This window comes from Neolamprologus brichardi, chromosome 5 (genome assembly GCF_056152115.1).
Source record: "Neolamprologus brichardi isolate AB-2024 chromosome 5, ASM5615211v1, whole genome shotgun sequence".
NCBI lineage: Eukaryota > Metazoa > Chordata > Actinopteri > Cichliformes > Cichlidae > Neolamprologus > Neolamprologus brichardi.
Genome location: NC_142108.1, coordinates 111,263 through 136,262, shown reverse-complemented (window position 1 = coordinate 136,262; position 25,000 = coordinate 111,263). Strand labels below are relative to the sequence as shown.

General features: G+C 36.8%; 1 protein-coding gene across 4 annotated transcripts; it reads left to right on the top strand.

Moving 5' to 3' along the window:
* Nucleotides 1-1,213: 1,213 nt before the first annotated feature.
* Nucleotides 1,214-9,685, top strand: LOC148102673 (uncharacterized). Of its 4 annotated transcripts, XM_087840444.1 has the most exons (7): nucleotides 1,214-1,354; nucleotides 2,389-2,452; nucleotides 5,237-5,260; nucleotides 5,427-6,454; nucleotides 6,997-7,152; nucleotides 7,948-8,040; nucleotides 8,533-9,685. In XM_087840444.1, exons 4-7 carry the CDS (start codon nucleotides 5,435-5,437, stop codon nucleotides 8,857-8,859), a joined length of 1,596 nt encoding a protein of 531 aa, XP_087696570.1. In that variant the 5' UTR covers nucleotides 1,214-1,354; nucleotides 2,389-2,452; nucleotides 5,237-5,260; nucleotides 5,427-5,434; the 3' UTR covers nucleotides 8,860-9,685. The 4 variants fall into 4 exon arrangements, with proteins under 4 accessions (XP_087696570.1, XP_087696571.1, XP_087696572.1 ...); XM_087840445.1 differs by lacking the exon at nucleotides 5,237-5,260; XM_087840446.1 differs by lacking the exons at nucleotides 1,214-1,354; nucleotides 2,389-2,452; nucleotides 5,237-5,260 and adding an exon at nucleotides 4,839-5,203.
* The last annotated feature ends 15,315 nt before the right edge of the window (nucleotides 9,686-25,000 follow it).

Sequence of the window (25,000 nt, the reverse complement as noted above, 5' to 3'; positions counted from 1 at the left end):
GGGATCTTGAATTGTATAAGATAACGCCGTAAATATGTGTGTCTGAATCTTCTATCAAGACTTACAGCTATTTATATGAAGTTGTACAAAAACGCTTTATTTCGTCAAGACAGTGCGTTTCCTACGATTACATGCATTTGAATGGGGGAATGCGCCCAAAACAAAGTATAGGTTTTCATTATGTGAATAACTTGAAAATCTTGGCTCAAACAGCTTCAAAACCTGTTTGCCCAGCACGGGGATCTTGAATTGTATAAGATAACGCCGTAAATATGTGTGTCTGAATCTTCTATCAAGACTTACAGCTATTTTTATGAAGTTGTACAAAAACGCTTTATTTCGTCAAGACAGTGCGTGTCCTACGATTACATGCATTTGAATGGGAGAATTTTGCCGAAACAAAGTATAGGTTTTCATTATGTGAATAACTTGAAAATCTTAGCTCAAACAGCTTCAAAACCTGTTTGCCCAGCACGGGGATCTTGAATTGTATAAGATAACGCCGTAAATATGTGTGTCTGACTCTTCTATCAAGACTTACAGCTATTTTTATGAAGTTGTACAAAAACGCTTTATTTCGTCAAGACAGTGCGTTTCCTACGATTACATGCATTTGAATGGGGGAATGCGCCCAAAACAAAGTATAGGTTTTCATTATGTGAATAACTTGAAAATCTTGGCTCAAACAGCTTCAAAACCTGTTTGCCCAGCACGGGGATCTTGAATTGTATAAGATAACGCCGTAAATATGTGTGTCTGAATCTTCTATCAAGACTTACAGCTATTTTTATGAAGTTGTACAAAAACGCTTTATTTCGTCAAGACAGTGCGTGTCCTACGATTACATGCATTTGAATGGGGGAATTTTGCCGAAACAAAGTATAGGTTTTCATTATGTGAATAACTTGAAAATCTTGGCTCAAACAGCTTCAAAACCTGTTTGCTCATCACGGGGATCTTGAATTGTATAAGATTACGCCATAAATATGTGTGTCTGAATCTTCTATCAACACTTACACACTCTAAGAAATAAAACATGGGCTTTGTAAAAATTAATTCATAGTTTTATGTTCAATATACTTAAAATTGTTAATCTTATGGGTATAATTAATATTTTTAAATTTGATTTAATTAATTCTAAACTGTTTTAATGTTAAATAATATTGATATTTCCAATTTATTCAACACATTTAATTAAATCCAAAGAGCCCTTTCCACATCCTTTCTGAGCATGCGCAGAGAATGAAAAAAAATCTTCGCGCATACGCGTTGACCTTCTTTATCTACGCCACAGTGTGCTTTGGCCACATGTCTGGAAAGAGGGATTAATCACGATTCATCCGTTGGAGTTAAGGTAATTTCTTCCTATTTTTAATAGAATATAATTTAACTAGTACTTTGTGATAATATATGCCGTATATTTTTCCGGTAAATATGTGGGCCGTATGTGTTCTATAGGTTAGCATTTTGCTAGCATTGGAAACATTCATTTGCATATTCGACGTTACTGCACATCTTAATATTGTCCCATTTGCGTTTAAAATTTCTTTCGAACTCTTAATAGCACACTTATTTTATTTGTTTTATTGCACTATCAAGTTAGGAGAACGTTAGCCCGAACAAGAATTGGGATACATGTGCAGTGATTGTTGACGAGTCCATACTCGTCTGCTTCACTGAAGAGAACCGCGAACTGCGTAGTTTGCATATCTTCGCGCATCGAGTCTCAAAGAGACCTCTGAAGGTGACCCCCACTTGCCCCCAAAAATAAAATCAAGTATGCTCTGCTTGGTTAGTGCTTGTTTGTGCCATTAAAATTAACATTTGTGCTGCTACGGTTTTCCAGTTATTAATGTTTTACTTTTTCGCGATGACGTCACGGGCGTCAAGCACGCTCCCCGTGCTCATGGGCGCGAGTGAGCGTCCGGGTGATGTAGACGTCGTAGGAAACGCTCGCTCGCACCCGAGCATTTTGTGGCATGTTTTGACCTATTTTGGGCCATTTTCGTGTTGCTTGGGGGGGGGGGGGGGGAACTCTGAATGACCTATTAAATAAAAGTGTAATATCTTTGACACCTAGCGATACAAACGATGATTTTACCAGCACAAACCGACACAAACGGAGCACTAACCACTTGATTTTATTTTTGGGGGCAAGTGGGTCACGTTCAGACTGGGCTGCTCCGGTATATAATGGTAAACGTGCTCACAGGAACAGATTTATGAAATGAGTAATAGAAATTTTGGAGCATTTGAAATTTAACTTCTATTATTAATAAATTTTAAAAGAAACAGGATTGTTCTTAAGTTTAGACCATCTCTGTGCTACCCCTTTGCATGTGTCTCACTGTACACGATTAATTTTTTCTGGTTTTCTTTTTCTCTCAGGTTGCTGGTTGTGGAATTTGGAGCTGCGGAGATTTGAGCTGTGCTCCAAAAGTGCATGTTGAAGGTACCTAATGCTTTCATATTATTTACTTTTTCCTTAATACGCAATTTTACATTTTGAATTCTCTTATTTGGTCTTTTAGGTTATGAATGTGGTGTTGTAAGCTTTGCTCTTTAAGTGTATCTAAAAGGTACCAAATTCTAAAACACTTGAGACTTAAACACTCCATTCTTGGTCTGAGACGCTCATATCCGTGCATTTACAGTCATTGTCCTTGTACTTTCAAAACATGGGGTGGTCTTAGGACTCATCTAAGTCGTGCACATGTTGCTAAGCCCTCTCACACTGTAGAACATGTTATTTTGACTTGTTCTTCTTGTCCTGAAAGCCACATATCAACAAGCAGAGAATACTTTCTCCATATTAATAAACATCTCAAGAGGTTGGAGACAGTAGATTGTGTTTATCAAAATTGTTCTTTCAAAACTAATGTATATGGTACTTTCCAGACACACAAGAGTAGAAAACATTCTTCATGCACGCTAAAAGATTTCAAAAATGAAATAGTGAAAAGAACTGAATTTACAAGTAAGAATGATCTTTCTGAGGAGTCTGCAGATGAAGGGCCCTCTGACTTGCATTGTGAAGCTGGTGTAGTTAGTGAAAATTTGGAGGAAGCTGTAGTTAAAAACCTTGCCTTGGTTTTGTTAAAGTTGGAGATCTTTTCACATGTACCAACATCAGCAATTGACAATTTACTCGAGGGGCTACATTTTCTATTCACTACTTCTGCTTTACCCTTAACAAATAGCTTAACTTTGGCTGTTCTCAAGGAGCATAATATTGAGGTTAGTGCATCACTAGTGAATGAGTTGTGCACTGCATTATACACTGGAAATCCACTACTTAGAAGTATTGCAAAAGGAGGATCACTCGAAACAACATTTAAGCGCAAGAAGTTTTACTATGAAAAGTTTAATGTTGTTGAGCCAGAGGAATATGTTCTAGAGGAAAATGTTCTAGAGGGGAAAAAAAAAACCTTTCAATATATTCCACTGCTAAAGTTATTGGAGCAGTTACTTCAACGTGAAGATATTGTCGGAAAGCTAGTTGAAAACTATAAAAGGAGTCACTCAAATTCACAACTGCTTACATGTTTTCAGGACGGTGAGAATCAGAAGAACAATATTTTTTTTTCAAGTGAAGAGCTCAGAATTTCATTATGCCTATATATCGATGATTTTGAAGTGTGCAACCCACTAGGAACATCTCGCAAAAAACATAAACTTTGTGCGGTTTATTGGATTCTGGGCAACTTGCCTTCTGGTTGCAGCTCAGCCCTTTCTTCAATCTACTTGGCACTGTTGTGTAAAAGTGAATTAATTAAATCTTTTGGTTATGAAAAAGTACTTGAGCCTCTGCTGCGTGATTTAGTCAGACTTGAGAAGCAAGGTTTATTCGTGCCCCTCCTTGGTTCGGTTATCAAGGGTACCGTTCAGTGTGTCGTTGCTGATAATCTGGGGGCCCATGGGCTTGGAGGATTTGTGGAGAATTTTTCAGCTAATTATTTTTGTCGTTTCTGTACAGCCCAGCTTTCTGATATAAATACGTGTGAGGTAAAGACAGGATCATTTGAACGAAGAACAAAGGAAAATCATCGGCTTCATATCAAGACTGCTCAAGAACAAGGTGTGAACTGTTTAGGTGTAAGAAAATCGTGTGTTTTAACGGATAACCTCTCGTATTTTAATGTTGTTACTGGTTACCCTCCCGACATTGTGCACGATTTCTTTGAAGGAATCGTTCCTGTCGAGTTGGCCCAGTGTATTGACCTTCTCGTGTCAAAAAAGTATTTTTCTCTCGAACAACTGAACAATCGTATTCGTTCTTTTCCTTACAAGGAAGGAGATAAAACTAATCGCCCCACTGTGTTATCAAAAGCTGTAAGTAAGAAGAAGAGACGTTCTCTTGGGGGTAACGCACACGAAAACTGGTGTCTTATTCGCTTGCTTCCTTTTATCATTGGACCAAATGTCCCTGCTGATGAACCAGCCTGGCTGGTTATTTTAGACTTAAAAGATATTGTCGAGCTTGTAGTAGCTCCTGTTCACAGTCTTCAATCTGTTGCATATTTGGAATGTAAGGTCTCAGAGCACCGAAAGCGTTACCAACAACTATTTCCTAACCAAAAACTGATGCCTAAACACCACTTTATTGAGCACTATGCAGAAATGATCAAATGTTTTGGTCCTCTTGTCTCGTTATGGACGATGAGATTTGAGGCCAAGCATAGTTTCTTCAAACAGGCTGTTCGGAACATCAAAAGCTTCAGAAACATAGCCGGCTCTTTAGCTCGTAAACATCAGTTAATGGTTGCGTATAGAATGCTTTGTCCTGATGATGAAAACTCTACAGATGTTACTCGCGTGACAGAAGTTCCGTTGGATGTCCTTAAAGACAATGTTGTGAAAAGTATCTCTAACAAACATCCAGACGTGACTGCTGTTAACTTAGCCACTGGCGGTTTTGTGAACAATATTCAGTACAAAAAGGGGATGATTGTTGTGCACGGATCATGTGGTGGGCTACCAGATTTCTGTGAAATTCAACATTTGTGCATTATTAAAAAAGAGACCCTCCTTATTCTGAAAAGACTAAATTCATGGTACATGGAGCACTATAGAGCTTTTCACCTACAAACAACAACAGATGTTGTTGTTGTATCCATAACAGAGCTGGCCGACCCATACCCGCTATGCGACTATGAAGTGGGACACTTGCGGATGGTCACCTTAAAAAGATATATTCACATTGGTAATTGTTTTATTTGTTTTCACTCATTGTTAGGTAAACAAACATTTGTGGCAACAAGTAAGTGTATTTTTTACAAATAAAAATGTCATGTTCTTTAGACTGTATTGAGTAGTGTTTCATGATCCAGGAATTATCTATGTATGTATTTAGAAATATTGTCTGCTGGACAGTATTTCTTAAAAAAATCCCTATGGATAATCTATGCACTGGTCTTGTTTTTCAGCTTGAAGAATGGCTGCTACTTTGAGGGTGATACTTGGAGTGGACAATTCATCCAAGTTGATGCTTCCTTCTGGAATCCCTGGTTCAGTGGACATTTTAAAAGAGGAAATACAAAGACAGTTTGGATTGACTGAAGATTTCAGGCTTCAATATAGAGATGTTGAGTTTAACAATGAATACATGAATCTAACCACAACTGAGGACATTAAAGACAAGAGTACAGTCAAAGTAATTTACACTAATTTAAACTCTGCGCCGTCCACTGTGCCCACCACAGCACCCACAGCTGCCTCCAGAGAGACATTACCAGAGTTTGATGCACCATCCTTGCCAGACACTGACATCCTTTCCTCCTCAGACTCCAGTGCCTCTTGTTCATCTCTTCGCTTGCGGAAATGGCCCTTAAACTTTCCAATACCAAAGTTTAGTTTTGATGTGGAGTTTCAGTTACACAGAGCCCAGCAAGAATATGAAAACAATGGGACTCTCTTAGACCCGAGCCCAAAACTCAAATCTGACATATTAGATATGTTGGCCTCAGAAATTGCAAAATACAAAGTTTATCCATCAAGTGGAGATATTGATGATGTCGCTAAAGCGTTAATTCAAAAATATCCCTTTCTCAAAGAGACCGGATCTGTGACGGGCTGTGAAGGCTGGAAAGTAAGCCTAAAATACAAAATGGCCAATTACCGGACAACACTGAGAAACATAGGGTGCCCAGAGGTGGCAATAAACACTCTACAACACAAGAGAGAACGAGAGAAGAGTCCACGTCGAAACAACGTCAAAAAGCCACGGAAAGCAGAAGTGAACTTTTTACCACAATACCCTGCAGGAGAAACGAAGAAAAGTCTGGAGGAAGAACGACAAGCACTACTGATTGAGGTGAAGAAAACAAACAACGATCAAATAATCAAAACAAAGATGGATAAGACATTTGCACACAGAAGAAGAGAGGTGATTGAAGAGATGCCATTCATCGCAGAGTTCAAGAGCAGATGGCCGGCCCTCTTCAAAGTACCTGAGGTATGAGTTTGAGTCTTGGTTAAAAACTGTCCGTGAACAGAAAAGTACTGCTACAAAGCTGATGTCACCGAGCTGATGTCTTTTCAGCTTAGTGCAGCTAAATTGTGTTGTGAGAAGGGCAGCTCCAATGGAACGAAAAATTTTGGGAAAACAGGACGTTGCTAACATGATACACGTCAGAGTTTCCTTTTACAACTAAAGTGCAAAATTTGTGCATTTTGTGATTTTCGTACTGCATGGGTGAGGCACTCTTTTGCAGCCACCTGACTCTGCCGGTCCATCTATAAATGTTTTGGGTGGCATGTTGGAATAACTTTTCTGTCGATTTAAAAATCTTTTTTTTTTTTTTTTTTGTAATCGTAATTGATTTTGCACATTCCCATCTGATTAATCGATTCCCCCCCCCCTCCCCTTTTTTTTTTCTCTTTAAATCAAACCTGGACAGCACCAGAAGTTTTTGTCTGGGATTAGATCAGGTTTGGTCTGGATTTAGTCCTGTTTTTAGCTGAACTATTTAAAAATTGTATTTTTGAACTTTGTAGATCAATGCGGAGTTCACCCGAATCACCACAGTTCCACTGCTGTCCACATTCATGAGCAGTCTTGACCAGTACTCTGACCAGTTGATGAAGATTCTACGAAAAAAAGGAGGGGAAACAGCGTGGCGGATCACAGCAGCGTTGTCTGCAATTTCACAGGTATTCTGTCTTGTTAAAATGTTCTGTAACTAATAGATTAGTTGCAGGTTGATCTCAGGTCTGGTTATTAACCTGTATTTTTAACTTTCTTGGGTCATTTTCTGCTTGTTCTCTCTTGCGTTATACTTCTCATCTCGCTTTTGGCTTATATTCTGGATTTGGTCCTGACACAAAGCAGAACTAAGTAACTCATGCCCCTAGAGGCCATAAGTGCCGCTGCTGGCATTGTAGCTTTTTTCTTTTCTTTTTTTGTTACTCATTAATTGTCCAAAGGAATAATTAGCTACACTGAGAAAAGACAAAGGCAGAGGACATTTCACATTTCGCCACAACTCAGTGACACAATAGATTATTTTTTTTCACTCAAACTTGGTATAAATACTGCAAATGTGGTGGTAACCCGCATACCTCATATTAACGTGACAGTGTGTAGTTTTTGTCATTAATTTTTGGAAATATCTATCAAAATGTTTTTGATTCCTTTGAACAACACTCCTATGCAACAACACTTTTCTTCCTTTATTCGGGTGGTACACCACGCTAAAGCTGCATTTTCCATGACCCAATGTATCGCAATCAGTGTAATTGGACTCATAACTTATCATCTTTATGGGAATGAATTGGTAAGCTTCTCATTCTCTAACACAAAATACTACTTGCTTGCAAAAAGCATGTTTAAAATTACTTAGAAACAATTATGAATTGGTTAAACAACAATAAAAATTGACTTAAGTTCTGTGGGGGTCTCTAAAAACTTCAAAAAAGTAATTGTGCTGCATGTGTTGTTTTGTTTAGAGTTCCCGAATCGAAGTGAAGCGTGAATGCATCCTTAAAGCTGTGATTATATACCTGAATGAGAACCCTGAAAATCTCATCAAAGAGTACATGGTAAGTTTATTTTTAAAGGGATATTCCACCCCTCAGTAAAATTTTGACTGTCATAATTCCCAGAGTTTTGTAAGTTGAAAAGTGTATTTTCTAAACAAGCCCAGGCATTCTCCTGATCTGGCAGCAATCAGTTTTCTTTAAATTAGCTTCCAACAATAAAGTGCATGGGAAATACTAGGATTTTGTTTCCATTCACTTAAATTGTTTTATGCAAAACTAAAGAAAATAACCTTGGTCAGCAGAATATTGATAATATTATTAATGCATACTCCTTCTGCCCTCTGTCCATGTTTCATGTATCTTCTTCTTGGTCTTTATTTGGTGATAGTCTTAAATCCACATTTTTCTTTGGTCTGTTCTCCTCAGTCTCATTCAGAGATATGTGTAATTAGGGTAGTGTGGACCATTTTAACTAAAATGGAGTGAATAGATAGATGATGCGATGACAAAAATACAACGGATTTAAAATATTTCTGTCTTTCCTGTTTTCAGGATGTCAATGTGATGGAAGCTGAAGAGCTCGAGAGGATGGATTTGGGTGTTTATAAAATAATCCATGAAGGAGCACAGCCTAATGACTCCCTTGAAGATGTTGGCATCATTATCGAGAGATGCACCGTCTTGCCGGATCTTCTCGATGTGGCGAGCGGGTGTGCACTTTTGTTTGGGCTAATTTACTGTCTCAATCTGAGTTACCCAAAGCCACTTCGCTACACATTTGAGTTCTTCCAGAAGGTGCTCATGGGACTGGAAGACAAAAAACTGTCTAACAAAATACAAGTGCTGAAAAACAAACTCTGCCAAAAGGAGACGCAATGACTCTTCTAGATCGAAATGTCCCCCAAAATAAGTGCTCTGTTTTACTGTTTAAAAGTTTATAAATATGCATATGTTGATCCTTGTTTATAAATATTTTGTCATAGCTTTTAATATTTAAGAGATTTACTGAATGCCATTACCACATGCCAATGCCACTACACTGTCACTTAGTTGAAACTGGAAAGTTGTTTCAGATGTTTACATTTTATTTTGCACACTTCATATAATGTTGCATTATGCAGTGTTGTTTCCCTGTTTAAGCTTTGCCTCATTGAAGGCTTTTGTTCAAGTTGTTAAAGCAACACAAATTTTTTTGTATTTACACTTCATATTAGTTCTCGTGTACCAGGTTTCCATTGTAGGTCAAGGATCTTGAGTGTTATAAATGTGAAAAGGTTCTAAGGTTGTCACCTGTACTTTTAATTTAATTAAGATTTAATTAAGAATATTTTGAGATTTGCTTTATGCATTTCTTTTATTGTAAAATTTATTATATAATAGAAAACTTATAATTCTGAATCTGATTTTTGGAACTGGGGACTAAATTGTCCAGATTTACCTTTTTGTGTCACTTAAGTATTTTCTGTAATTGCATTATACAGTGATTTTTAAGTTTCTGTGGTAAATTTGTGGATCTGACTAATCACCAATTGTATTGAATTTGACATCTTACGGCACACTACAATGTCACTTTGTTGAAACTCGAAAGTTGTTTCCAGTGTTTAAATTTTGGTCATGCACTTTAAGCATTTAATATTGCCTTATGCGGTGTTGTTCCCTGTAGAAGCTTTGCCTTGTTAAGGCTTACCGTAAATAAAGTTGTTGATGCAGCACCCTTTTTTTTTTTTTTTTTGCATTTACACTTTATGTAAGCTTTGGTGTAAGAGTTTTCTATTGAAGTGCAAAAATCTTGAATGTTCTAAATGGTAACGTGTGAGCAAGTGTAAAAAGGTTCTTGAGTTGTCACCTGTACTGTGTAATTAAGTGTTAGACCTTTGCTGAAGACCTCTGAAAGGTCCAAACACCTAATTACAATGTATAGATGACAACTCAGGAACCTTTCTAGACTTGTTTTGTTGGTACCTAAACATTTAGCATATAGATGAAACTATTCATTAAATCATAATTAATCAAATTAATTAGGTCCAAAGCACAATCTAAATGGTGCCATTAAATTCAAATTAATATTGTCAATTGAACCTAAAGCAATACAGTTAATAAAATGAACAAGGTGTTTAAATTCTAATTAATGGTGTTAAATAGTAACAATGAAAGGAAAGCTGTTGCTTTTAATGAACAATTTCACTTCTGATATACATCACCATTGAAATTGCAGATAACAACCATATTGATTTATGTTTAATTGACCAGGTTTTGTGGAAAAGATTGCCTTAACTTTGTCAATTAAATCCAACGTTTTATTTCTTAGAGTGCAGCTATTTTTATGAAGTTGTACAAAAACGCTTTATTTCGTCAAGACAGTGCATTTCCTACTATTACATGCATTTGAATGGGGGAATGCGCCCAAAACAAAGTATATGTTTTCATTATGTGAATAACTTGAAAATCTTGGCTCAAACAGCTTCAAAACCTGTTTGCCCAGCACGGGGATCTTGAATTGTATAAGATAACGCAATAAATATGTGTTTCTGACTCTTCTATTAACACTTACAGCTATTTTTATGAAGTTGTACAAAAACGCTTTATTTCGTCAAGACAGTGCGTTTCCTACGATTACATGCATTTGAATTGGAGAATTTTGCCGAAACAAAGTATAGGTTTTCCTTATGTGAATAACTTGAAAATCTTAGCTCAAACAGCTTCAAAACCTGTTTGCCCAGCACGGGGATCTTGAATTGTATAAGATAACGCCGTAAATATGTGTGTCTGACTCTTCTATCAAGACTTACAGCTATTTTTATGAAGTTGTACAAAAACGCTTTATTTCGTCTAGACAGTGCGTTTCCTACGATTACATGCATTTGAATGGGGGAATGCGCCCTTGAAACAAAGTATAGGTTTTCATTATGTGAATAGATTAAAAATCTTGGCTCAAACAGCTTCAAAACCTGTTTGCTCAGCACGGGGATCTTGAATTGTATAAGATAACGCAATAAATATGTGTGTCGGACTCTTCTATCAAGACTTACAGCTATTTTTATGAAGTTGTACAAAAACGCTTTATTTCGTCAAGACAGTGCGTGTCTTACGATTACATGCATTTGAATGGGAGAATTTTGCCGAAACAAGGTATAGGTTTTCATTATGTGAATAACTTGAAAATCTTAGCTCAAACAGCTTCAAAACCTGTTTGCCCAGCACGGGGATCTTGAATTGTATAAGATAACGCCGTAAATATGTGTGTCTGACTCTTCTATCAAGACTTACAGCTATTTTTATGAAGTTGTACAAAAACGCTTTATTTCGTCAAGACAGTGCGTTTCCTACGATTACATGCATTTGAATTTGGGAATTTTGCCGAAACAAAGTATAGGTTTTCATTGTGTGAATAACTTGAAAATCTTAGCTCAAACAGCTTCAAAACCTGTTTGCCCAGCACGGGGATCTTGAATTGTATAAGATAACGCAATAAATATGTGTGTCGGACTCTTCTATTAACACTTACAGCTATTTTTATGAAGTTGTACAAAAACGCTTTATTTCGTCAAGACAGTGCGTTTCCTACGATTACATGCATTTGAATGGGAGAATACGCCCAAAACAAAGTATCGGTTTTCATTATGTGAATAACTTGAAAATCTTGGCTCAAACAGCTTCAAACCCTGTTTGCCCAGCACGGGGATCTTGAATTGTATAAGATAACGCCGTAAATATGTGTGTCTGAATCTTCTATCAAGACTTACAGCTATTTTTATGAAGTTGTAAAAAAACGCTTTATTTCGTCAAGACAGTGCGTTTCCTACGATTACATGCATTTTAATGGGGGAATGCGCCCAAAACAAAGTATAGGTTTTCATTATGTGAATAACTTGAAAATCTTAGCTCAAACAGCTTCAAAACCTGTTTGCCCAGCACGGGGATCTTGAATTGTATAAGATAACGCCGTAAATATGTGTGTCTGAATCTTCTATCAACACTTACAGCTATTTTTATGAAGTTGTACAAAAATGCTTTATTTCGTCAAGACAGTGCATTTCCTACTATTACATGCATTTGAATGGGGGAATGCGCCCAAAACAAAGTATAGGTTTTCATTATGTGAATAACTTGAAAATCTTGGCTCAAACAGCTTCAAAACCTGTTTGCCCAGCACGGGGATCTTGAATTGTATAAGATAACGCAATAAATATGTGTGTCGGACTCTTCTATTAACACTTACAGCTATTTTTATGAAGTTGTACAAAAACGCTTTATTTTGTCAAGACAGTGCGTTTCCTACGATTACATGCATTTGAATGGGAGAATTTTGCCGAAACAAAGTATAGGTTTTCATTATGTGAATAACTTGAAAATCTTAGCTCAAACAGCTTCAAAACCTGTTTGCCCAGCACGGGGATCTTGAATTGTATAAGATAACGCCGTAAATATGTGTGTCTGACTCTTCTATCAAGACTTACAGCTATTTTTATGAAGTTGTACAAAAACGCTTTATTTCGTCAAGACAGTGCGTTTCCTACGATTACATGCATTTGAATGGGGGAATGCGCCCTTGAAACAAAGTATAGGTTTTCATTATGTGAATAGATTAAAAATCTTGGCTCAAACAGCTTCAAAACCTGTTTGCTCATCACGGGGATCTTGAATTGTATAAGATAACGCAATAAATATGTGTGTCGGACTCTTCTATCAAGACTTACAGCTATTTTTATGAAGTTGTACAAAAACGCTTTATTTCGTCAAGACAGTGCGTTTCCTACGATTACATGCATTTGAATGGGGGAATTTTGCCGAAACAAAGTATAGGTTTTCATTGTGTGAATAACTTGAAAATCTTAGCTCAAACAGCTTCAAAACCTGTTTGCCCAGCACGGGGATCTTGAATTGTATAAGATAACGCCGTAAATATGTGTGTCTGAATCTTCTATCAAGACTTACAGCTTTTTTTATGAAGTTGTACAAAAACGCTTTATTTCGTCAAGACAGTGCGTTTCCTACGATTACATGCATTTGAATGGGGGAATGCGCCCTTGAAACAAAGTATAGGTTTTCATTATGTGAATAGATTAAAAATCTTGGCTCAAACAGCTTCAAAACCTGTTTGCTCATCACGGGGATCTTGAATTGTATAAGATAACGCAATAAATATGTGTGTCGGACTCTTCTATCAAGACTTACAGCTATTTTTATGAAGTTGTACAAAAACGCTTTATTTCGTCAAGACAGTGCGTTTCCTACGATTACATGCATTTGAATGGGAGAATACGCCCAAAACAAAGTATCGGTTTTCATTATGTGAATAACTTGAAAATCTTGGCTCAAACAGCTTCAAAACCTGTTTGCCCAGCACGGGGATCTTGAATTGTATAAGATAACGCAATAAATATGTGTGTCGGACTCTTCTATTAACACTTACAGCTATTTTTATGAAGTTGTACAAAAACGCTTTATTTCGTCAAGACAGTGCGTTTCCTACGATTACATGCATTTGAATGGGAGAATACGCCCAAAACAAAGTATCGGTTTTCATTATGTGAATAACTTGAAAATCTTGGCTCAAACAGCTTCAAACCCTGTTTGCCCAGCACGGGGATCTTGAATTGTATAAGATAACGCCGTAAATATGTGTGTCTGAATCTTCTATCAAGACTTACAGCTATTTTTATGAAGTTGTAAAAAAACGCTTTATTTCGTCAAGACAGTGCGTTTCCTACGATTACATGCATTTTAATGGGGGAATGCGCCCAAAACAAAGTATAGGTTTTCATTATGTGAATAACTTGAAAATCTTAGCTCAAACAGCTTCAAAACCTGTTTGCCCAGCACGGGGATCTTGAATTGTATAAGATAACGCCGTAAATATGTGTGTCTGAATCTTCTATCAACACTTACAGCTATTTTTATGAAGTTGTACAAAAATGCTTTATTTCGTCAAGACAGTGCATTTCCTACTATTACATGCATTTGAATGGGGGAATGCGCCCAAAACAAAGTATAGGTTTTCATTATGTGAATAACTTGAAAATCTTGGCTCAAACAGCTTCAAAACCTGTTTGCCCAGCACGGGGATCTTGAATTGTATAAGATAACGCAATAAATATGTGTGTCGGACTCTTCTATTAACACTTACAGCTATTTTTATGAAGTTGTACAAAAACGCTTTATTTCGTCAAGACAGTGCGTTTCCTACGATTACATGCATTTGAATGGGAGAATTTTGCCGAAACAAAGTATAGGTTTTCATTATGTGAATAACTTGAAAATCTTAGCTCAAACAGCTTCAAAACCTGTTTGCCCAGCACGGGGATCTTGAATTGTATAAGATAACGCCGTAAATATGTGTGTCTGACTCTTCTATCAAGACTTACAGCTATTTTTATGAAGTTGTACAAAAACGCTTTATTTCGTCAAGACAGTGCGTTTCCTACGATTACATGCATTTGAATGGGGGAATGCGCCCTTGAAACAAAGTATAGGTTTTCATTATGTGAATAGATTAAAAATCTTGGCTCAAACAGCTTCAAAACCTGTTTGCTCAGCACGGGGATCTTGAATTGTATAAGATAACCCAATAAATATGTGTGTCGGACTCTTCTATCAAGACTTACAGCTATTTTTATGAAGTTGTACAAAAACGCTTTATTTCGTCAAGACAGTGCGTGTCCTACGATTACATGCATTTGAATGGGAGAATTTTGCCGAAACAACGTATAGGTTTTCATTATGTGAATAACTTGAAAATCTTAGCTCAAACAGCTTCAAAACCTGTTTGCCCAGCACGGGGATCTTGAATTGTATAAGATAACGCCGTAAATATGTGTGTCTGAATCTTCTATCAAGACTTACAGCTATTTTTATGAAGTTGTAAAAAAACGCTTTATTTCGTCAAGACAGTGCGTTTCCTACGATTACATGCATTTTAATGGGGGAATGCGCCCAAAACAAAGTATAGGTTTTCATTATGTGAATAACTTGAAAATCTTAGCTCAAACAGCTTCAAAACCTGTTTGCCCAGCACGGGGATCTTGAATTGTATAAGATAACGCCGTAAATATGTGTGTCTGAATCTTCTATCAACACTTACAGCTATTTTTATGAAGTTGTACAAAAATGCTTTATTTCGTCAAGACAGTGCATTTCCTACTATTACATGCATTTGAATGGGGGAATGCGCCCAAAACAAAGTATAGGTTTTCATTATGTGAATAACTTGAAAATCTTGGCTCAAACAGCTTCAAAACCTGTTTGCCCAGCACGGGGATCTTGAATTGTATAAGATAACGCAATAAATATGTGTGTCGGACTCTTCTATTAACACTTACAGCTATTTTTATGAAGTTGTACAAAAACGCTTTATTTCGTCAAGACAGTGCGTTTCCTACGATTACATGCATTTGAATGGGAGAATTTTGCCGAAACAAAGTATAGGTTTTCATTATGTGAATAACTTGAAAATCTTAGCTCAAACAGCTTCAAAACCTGTTTGCCCAGCACGGGGATCTTGAATTGTATAAGATAACGCCGTAAATATGTGTGTCTGACTCTTCTATCAAGACTTACAGCTATTTTTATGAAGTTGTACAAAAACGCTTTATTTCGTCAAGACAGTGCGTTTCCTACGATTACATGCATTTGAATGGGGGAATGCGCCCTTGAAACAAAGTATAGGTTTTCATTATGTGAATAGATTAAAAATCTTGGCTCAAACAGCTTCAAAACCTGTTTGCTCAGCACGGGGATCTTGAATTGTATAAGATAACCCAATAAATATGTGTGTCGGACTCTTCTATCAAGACTTACAGCTATTTTTATGAAGTTGTACAAAAACGCTTTATTTCGTCAAGACAGTGCGTGTCCTACGATTACATGCATTTGAATGGGAGAATTTTGCCGAAACAACGTATAGGTTTTCATTATGTGAATAACTTGAAAATCTTAGCTCAAACAGCTTCAAAACCTGTTTGCCCAGCACGGGGATCTTGAATTGTATAAGATAACGCCGTAAATATGTGTGTCTGACTCTTCTATCAAGACTTACAGCTATTTTTATGAAGTTGTACAAAAACGCTTTATTTCGTCAAGACAGTGCGTTTCCTACGATTACATGCATTTGAATGGGGGAATCCGCCCAAAACAAAGTATAGGTTTTCATTACGTGAATAACTTGAAAATCTTGGCTCAAACAGCTTCAAAACCTGTTTGCCCAGCACGGGGATCTTGAATTGTATAAGATAACGCCGTAAATATGTGTGTCTGAATCTTCTATCAAGACTTACAGCTATTTTTATGAAGTTGTACAAAAACGCTTTATTTCGTCAAGACAGTGCGTGTCCTACGATTACATGCATTTGAATGGGGGAATTTTGCCGAAACAAAGTATAGGTTTTCATTATGTGAATAACTTGAAAATCTTGGCTCAAACAGCTTCAAAACCTGTTTGCTCAGCACGGGGATCTTGAATTGTATAAGATAACGCAATAAATATGTGTGTCGGACTCTTCTATTAACACTTACAGCTATTTTTATGAAGTTGTACAAAAACGCTTTATTTCATCAAGACAGTGCGTTTCCTACGATTACATGCATTTGAATGGGAGAATTTTGCCGAAACAAAGTATAGGTTTTCATTATGTGAATAACTTGAAAATCTTAGCTCAAACAGCTTCAAAACCTGTTTGCCCAGCACGGGGATCTTGAATTGTATAAGATAACGCAATAAATATGTGTGTCTGACTTTTCTATCAAGACTTACAGCTATTTTTATGAAGTTGTACAAAAACGCTTTATTTCGTCAAGACAGTGCGTTTCCTACGATTACATGCATTTGAATGGGGGAATGCGCCCTTGAAACAAAGTATAGGTTTTCATTATGTGAATAGATTAAAAATCTTGGCTCAAACAGCTTCAAAACCTGTTTGCTCAGCACGGGGATCTTGAATTGTATAAGATAACGCCGTAAATATGTGTCTGACTCTTCTATCAAGACTTACAGCTATTTTTATGAAGTTGTACAAAAACGCTTTATTTCGTCAAGACAGTGCGTGTCCTACGATTACATGCATTTGAATGGGAGAATTTTGCCGAAACAAGGTATAGGTTTTCATTATGTGAATAACTTGAAAATCTTAGCTCAAACAGCTTCAAAACCTGTTTGCCCAGCACGGGGATCTTGAATTGTATAAGATAACGCCGTAAATATGTGTGTCTGACTCTTCTATCAAGACTTACAGCTATTTTTATGAAGTTGTACAAAAACGCTTTATTTCGTCAAGACAGTGCGTTTCCTACGATTACATGCATTTGAATGGGGGAATCCGCCCAAAACAAAGTATAGGTTTTCATTACGTGAATAACTTGAAAATCTTAGCTCAAACAGCTTCAAAACCTGTTTGCCCAGCACGGGGATCTTGAATTGTATAAGATAACGCCGTAAATATGTGTGTCTGACTCTTCTATCAAGACTTACAGCTATTTTTATGAAGTTGTACAAAAACGCTTTATTTCGTCAAGACAGTGCGTGTCCTACGATTACATGCATTTGAATGGGAGAATTTTGCCGAAACAAGGTATAGGTTTTCATTATGTGAATAACTTGAAAATCTTGGCTCAAACAGCTTCAAAACCTGTTTGCCCAGCACGGGGATCTTGAATTGTATAAGATAACGCCGTAAATATGTGTGTCTGAATCTTCTATCAAGACTTACAGCTATTTTTATGAAGTTGTACAAAAACGCTTTATTTCGTCAAGACAGTGCGTGTCCTACGATTACATGCATTTGAATGGGGGAATTTTGCCGAAACAAAGTATAGGTTTTCATTATGTGAATAACTTGAAAATCTTAGCTCAAACAGCTTCAAAACCTGTTTGCTCAGCACGGGGATCTTGAATTGTATAAGATAACGCCGTAAATATGTGTGTCTGAATCTTCTATCAAGACTTACAGCTATTTTTATGAAGTTGTACAAAAACGCTTTATTTCGTCAAGACAGTGCATTTCCTACTATTACATGCATTTGAATGGGGGAATGCGCCCAAAACAAAGTATAGGTTTTCATTATGTGAATAACTTGAAAATCTTGGCTCAAACAGCTTCAAAACCTGTTTGCCCAGCACGGGGATCTTGAATTGTATAAGATAACGCAATAAATATGTGTGTCGGACTCTTCTATTAACACTTACAGCTATTTTTATGAAGTTGTACAAAAACGCTTTATTTCGTCAAGACAGTGCGTTTCCTACGATTACATGCATTTGAATGGGAGAATTTTGCCGAAACAAAGTATAGGTTTTCATTATGTGAATAACTTGAAAATCTTAGCTCAAACAGCTTCAAAACCTGTTTGCCCAGCACGGGGATCTTGAATTGTATAAGATAACGCCGTAAATATGTGTGTCTGACTTTTCTATCAAGACTTACAGCTATTTTTATGAAGTTGTACAAAAACGCTTTATTTCGTCAAGACAGTGCGTTTCCTACGATTACATGCATTTGAATGGGGGAATGCGCCCTTGAAACAAAGTATAGGTTTTCATTATGTGAATAGATTAAAAATCTTGGCTCAAACAGCTTCAAAACCTGTTTGCTCAGCACGGGGATCTTGAATTGTATAAGATAACGCCGTAAATATGTGTGTCTGACTCTTACAGCTATTTATATGAAGTTTTACAAAAACGCTTTATTTCGTCAAGACAGTGCGTTTCCTACGATTACATGCATTTGAATGGGGGAATGCGCCCAAAACAAAGTATAGGTTTTCATTATGTGAATAACTTGAAAATCTTGGCTCAAACAGCTTCAAACCCTGTTTACCCAGCACGGGGATCTTGAATTGTATAAGATAACGCCGTAAATATGTGTGTCTGAATCTTCTATCAAGACTTACAGCTATTTATATGAAGTTGTACAAAAACGCTTTATTCCGTCAAGACAGTGCGTTTCCTACGATTACATGCATTTGAATGGGGGAATGCGCCCTTGAAACAAAGTATAGGTTTTCATTATGTGAATAACTTGAAAATCTTAGCTCAAACAGCTTCAAAACCTGTTTGCCCAGCACGGGGATCTTGAATTGTATAAGATAACGCCGTAAATATGTGTGTCTGAATCTTCTATCAAGACTTACAGCTATTTTTATGAAGTTGTAAAAAAACGCTTTATTTCGTCAAGACAGTGCGTTTCCTACGATTACATGCATTTGAATGGGGGAATATGCCCAAAACAAAGTATAGGTTTTCATTATGTGAATAACTTGAAAATCTTGGCTCAAACAGCTTCAAAACCTGTTTGCCCAGCACGGGGATCTTGAATTGTATAAGTTAACGCCGTAAATATGTGTGTCTGACTCTTCTATCAAGACTTACAGCTATTTATATGAAGTTGTACAAAAACGCTTTATTTCGTCAAGACAGTGCGTGTCCTACGATTACATGCATTTGAATGGGGGAATTTTGCCGAAACAAAGTATAGGTTTTCATTATGTGAATAACTTGAAAATCTTGGCTCAAACAGCTTCAAAACCTGTTTGCCCAGCACGGGGATCTTGAATTGTATAAGATAACGCAATAAATATGTGTGTCAGACTCTTCTATTAACACTTACAGCTATTTTTATGAAGTTGTACAAACCGCTTTATTTCGTCAAGACAGTGCGTTTCCTACGATTACATGCATTTGAATGGGAGAATACGCCCAAAACAAAGTATAGGTTTTCATTATGTGAATAACTTGAAAATCTTGGCTCAAACAGCTTCAAACCCTGTTTGCCCAGCACGGGGATCTTGAATTGTATAAGATAACGCCGTAAATATGTGTGTATGCTTCTTCTATCAAGACTTACAGCTATTTATATGAAGTTGTACAAAAACGCTTTATTTCGTCAAGACAGTGCGTTTCCTACGATTACATGCATTTTAATGGGGGAATTTTGCCGAAACAAAGTATAGGTTTTCATTATGTGAATAACTTGAAAATCTTCGCTCAAACAGCTTAAAAACCTGTTTGCCCAGCACGGGGATCTTGAATTGTATAAGATAACGCAATAAATATGTGTGTCTGACTCTTCTATTAACACTTACAGCTATTGTTATGAAGTTGTACAAAAACGCTTTATTTCGTCAAGACAGTGCGTTTCCCACGATTACATGCATTTGAATGGGGAAATTTGCCGAAACAAAGTATGGGTTTTCATTATGTTAATAACTTGAAAATCTTGGCTCAAACAGCTTCAAAACCTGTTTGCCCTGCACGGGGATCTTGAATTGTATAAGATAACGCCGTAAATATGTGTGTCTGAATCTTCTATCAAGACTTACAGCTATTTTTATGAAGTTGTACAAAAACGCTTTATTTCGTCAAGACAGTGCGTTTCCTACGATTACATGCATTTGAATGGGGGAATATGCCCAAAACAAAGTATAGGTTTTCATTATGTGAATAACTTGAAAATCTTGGCTCAAACAGCTTCAAAACCTGTTTGCCCAGCACGGGGATCTTGAATTGTATAAGTTAACGCCATAAATATGTGTGTCTGACTCTTCTATCAAGACTTACAGCTATTTTTATGAAGTTGTACAAAAACGCTTTATTTCGTCAAGACAGTGCGTTTCCTACGATTACATGCATTTGAATGGGGGAATATGCCCAAAACAAAGTATAGGTTTTCATTATGTGAATAACTTGAAAATCTTGGCTCAAACAGCTTCAAAACCTGTTTGCCCAGCACGGGGATCTTGAATTGTATAAGTTAACGCCGTAAATATGTGTGTCTGACTCTTCTATCAAGACTTACAGCTATTTATATGAAGTTGTACAAAAACGCTTTATTTCGTCAAGACAGTGCGTGTCCTACGATTACATGCATTTGAATGGGGGAATTTTGCCGAAACAAAGTATAGGTTTTCATTATGTGAATAACTTGAAAATCTTGGCTCAAACAGCTTCAAAACCTGTTTGCCCAGCACGGGGATCTTGAATTGTATAAGATAACGCAATAAATATGTGTGTCAGACTCTTCTATTAACACTTACAGCTATTTTTATGAAGTTGTACAAACCGCTTTATTTCGTCAAGACAGTGCGTTTCCTACGATTACATGCATTTGAATGGGAGAATACGCCCAAAACAAAGTATAGGTTTTCATTATGTGAATAACTTGAAAATCTTGGCTCAAACAGCTTCAAACCCTGTTTGCCCAGCACGGGGATCTTGAATTGTATAAGATAACGCCGTAAATATGTGTGTATGCTTCTTCTATCAAGACTTACAGCTATTTATATGAAGTTGTACAAAAACGCTTTATTTCGTCAAGACAGTGCGTTTCCTACGATTACATGCATTTGAATGGGGGAATTTTGCCGAAACAAAGTATAGGTTTTCATTATGTGAATAACTTGAAAATCTTCGCTCAAACAGCTTAAAAACCTGTTTGCCCAGCACGGGGATCTTGAATTGTATAAGATAACGCAATAAATATGTGTGTCTGACTCTTCTATTAACACTTACAGCTATTGTTATGAAGTTGTACAAAAACGCTTTATTTCGTCAAGACAGTGCGTTTCCCACGATTACATGCATTTGAATGGGGAAATTTGCCGAAACAAAGTATGGGTTTTCATTATGTTAATAACTTGAAAATCTTGGCTCAAACAGCTTCAAAACCTGTTTGCCCTGCACGGGGATCTTGAATTGTATAAGATAACGCCGTAAATATGTGTGTCTGAATCTTCTATCAAGACTTACAGCTATTTTTATGAAGTTGTACAAAAACGCTTTATTTCGTCAAGACAGTGCGTTTCCTACGATTACATGCATTTGAATGGGGGAATGCGCCCAAAACAAAGTATAGGTTTTCATTATGTGAATAACTTGAAAATCTTGGCTCAAACAGCTTCAAAACCTGTTTGCCCAGCACGGGGATCTTGAATTGTATAAGATAACGCCGTAAATATGTGTGTCTGACTCTTCTATTAACACTTACAGCTATTTTTATGAAGTTGTACAAAAACACTTTATTTCGTCAAGACAGTGCGTTTCCTACGATTACATGCATTTGAATGGGGAAATTTGCCGAAACAAAGTATGGGTTTTCATTATGTGAATAACTTGAAAATCTTGGCTCAAACAGCTTCAAAACCTGTTTGCCCTGCACGGGGATCTTGAATTGTATAAGATAACGCCGTAAATATGTGTGTCTGACTCTTACAGCTATTTATATGAAGTTTTACAAAAACGCTTTATTTCGTCAAGACAGTGCGTTTCCTACGATTACATGCATTTGAATGGGGGAATGCGCCCAAAACAAAGTATAGGTTTTCATTATGTGAATAACTTGAAAATCTTGGCTCAAACAGCTTCAAACCCTGTTTACCCAGCACGGGGATCTTGAATTGTATAAGATAACGCCGTAAATATGTGTGTCTGACTCTTCTATCAAGACTTACAGCTATTTATATGAAGTTGTACAAAAACGCTTTATTTCGTCAAGACAGTGCGTTTCCTACGATTACATGCATTTGAATGGGGGAATGCGCCCTTGAAACAAAGTATAGGTTTTCATTATGTGAATAACTTGAAAATCTTAGCTCAAACAGCTTCAAAACCTGTTTGCCCAGCACGGGGATCTTGAATTGTATAAGATAACGCAATAAATATGTGTTTCTGATTCTTCTATTAACACTTACAGCTATTTTTATGAAGTTGTAAAAAAACGCTTTATTTCGTCAAGACAGTGCGTTTCCTACGATTACATGCATTTGAATGGGGGAATGCGCCCAAAACAAAGTATAGGTTTTCATTATGTGAATAACTTGAAAATCTTGTCTCAAACAGCTTCAAAACCTGTTTGCCCAGCACGGGGATCTTGAATTGTATAAGATAACGCAATAAATATGTGTGTCTGACTCTTCTATTAACACTTACAGCTATTTTTATGAAGTTGTACAAAAACGCTTTATTTCGTCAAGACAGTGCGTTTCCTACGATTATATGCATTTGAATGGTGGAATTTTGCCGAAACAAAGTATAGGTTTTCATTATGTGAATAACTTGAAAATCTTAGCTCAAACAGCTTCAAAACCTGTTTGCCCAGCACGGGGATCTTGAATTGTATAAGATAACGCAATAAATATGTGTGTCTGACTCTTCTATTAACACTTACAGCTATTTTTATGAAGTTGTACAAAAACGCTTTATTTCGTCAAGACAGTGCGTTTCCTACGATTACATGCATTTGAATGGGGGAATTTTGCCGAAACAAAGTATAGGTTTTCATTATGTGAATAACTTGAAAATCTTAGCTCAAACAGCTTCAAAACCTGTTTGCCCAGCACGGGGATCTTGAATTGTATAAGATAACGCAATAAATATGTGTGTCTGACTCTTCTATCAAGACTTACAGCTATTTTTATGAAGTTGTACAAAAACGCTTTATTTCGTCAAGACAGTGCGTTTCCTACGATTACATGCATTTGAATGGGGGAATGCGCCCAAAACAAAGTATAAGGTTTTCATTATGTGAATAACTTGAAAATCTTGGCTCAAACAGCTTCAAACCCTGTTTGCCCAGCACGGGGATCTTGAATTGTATAAGATAACGCCGTAAATATGTGTGTCTGAATCTTCTATCAAGACTTACAGCTATTTTTATGAAGTTGTAAAAAACGCTTTATTTCGTCAAGACAGTGCGTTTCCTACGATTACATGCATTTGAATGGGGGAATGCGCCCAAAACAAAGTATAGGTTTTCATTATGTGAATAACTTGAAAATCTTGGCTCAAACAGCTTCAAAACCTGTTTGCCCAGCACGGGGATCTTGAATTGTATAAGTTAACGCCGTAAATATGTGTGTCTGACTCTTCTATCAAGACTTACAGCTATTTGAAGTTGTACAAAAACGCTTTATTTCGTCAAGACAGTGCGTGTCCTACGATTACATGCATTTGAATGGGGGAATGCGCCCTTGAAACAAAGTATAGGTTTTCATTATGTGAATAACTTGAAAATCTTGTCTCAAACAGCTTCAAAACCTGTTTGCCCAGCACGGGGATCTTGAATTGTATAAGATAACGCAATAAATATGTGTGTCTGACTCTTCTATTAACACTTACAGCTATTTTTATGAAGTTGTACAAAAACGCTTTATTTCGTCAAGACAGTGCGTTTCCTACGATTACATGCATTTGAATGGGGGAATTTTGCCGAAACAAAGTATAGGTTTTCATTATGTGAATAACTTGAAAATCTTAGCTCAAACAGCTTCAAAACCTGTTTGCCCAGCACGGGGATCTTGAACTGTATAAGATAACGCCGTAAATATGTGTGTCTGACTCTTCTATCAAGACTTACAGCTATTTATATGAAGTTGTACAAAAACGCTTTATTTCGTCAAGACAGTGCGTTTCCTACGATTACATGCATTTTGAATGGGGGAATGCGCCCTTGAAACAAAGTATAGGTTTTCATTATGTGAATAACTTGAAAATCTTGGCTCAAACAGCTTCAAACCCTGTTTGCCCAGCACGGGGATCTTGAATTGTATAAGATAACGCCGTAAATATGTGTCTCTGAGTCTTCTATCAAGACTTACAGCTATTTTTATGAAGTTGTACAAAAACGCTTTATTTCGTCAAGACAGTGCGTTTCCTATGATTACATGCATTTGAATGGGGGAATGCGCCCAAAACAAAGTATAGGTTTTCATTATGTGAATAACTTGAAAATCTTGGCTCAAACAGCTTCAAAACCTGTTTGCCCAGCACGGGGATCTTGAATTGTATAAGATAACGCAATAAATATGTGTGTCAGATTTTTCTATTAACACTTACAGCTAATTTTTATGAAGTTGTACAAAAACACTTTATTTCGTCAAGACAGTGCGTTTCCTACGATTACATGCATTTGAATGGGGGAATGCGCCCGAAACAAAGTATAGGTTTTCATTATGTGAATAACTTGAAAATCTTGGCTCAAACAGCTTCAAAACCTGTTTGCCCAACACGGGGATCTTGAATTGTATAAGATAACGC

Coding starts and splice junctions, on each gene's coding strand:
- LOC148102673 (XM_087840445.1), top strand. CDS start 5,435: ATGGCTGCTACTTTGAGGGTGATACTTGGAGTGGACAATTCATCCAAG. Junction 6,455..6,996: donor CCCTCTTCAAAGTACCTGAG/GTATGAGTTTGA, acceptor TGAACTTTGTAG/ATCAATGCGGAGTTCACCCG. Junction 8,041..8,532: donor ATCTCATCAAAGAGTACATG/GTAAGTTTATTT, acceptor TCCTGTTTTCAG/GATGTCAATGTGATGGAAGC.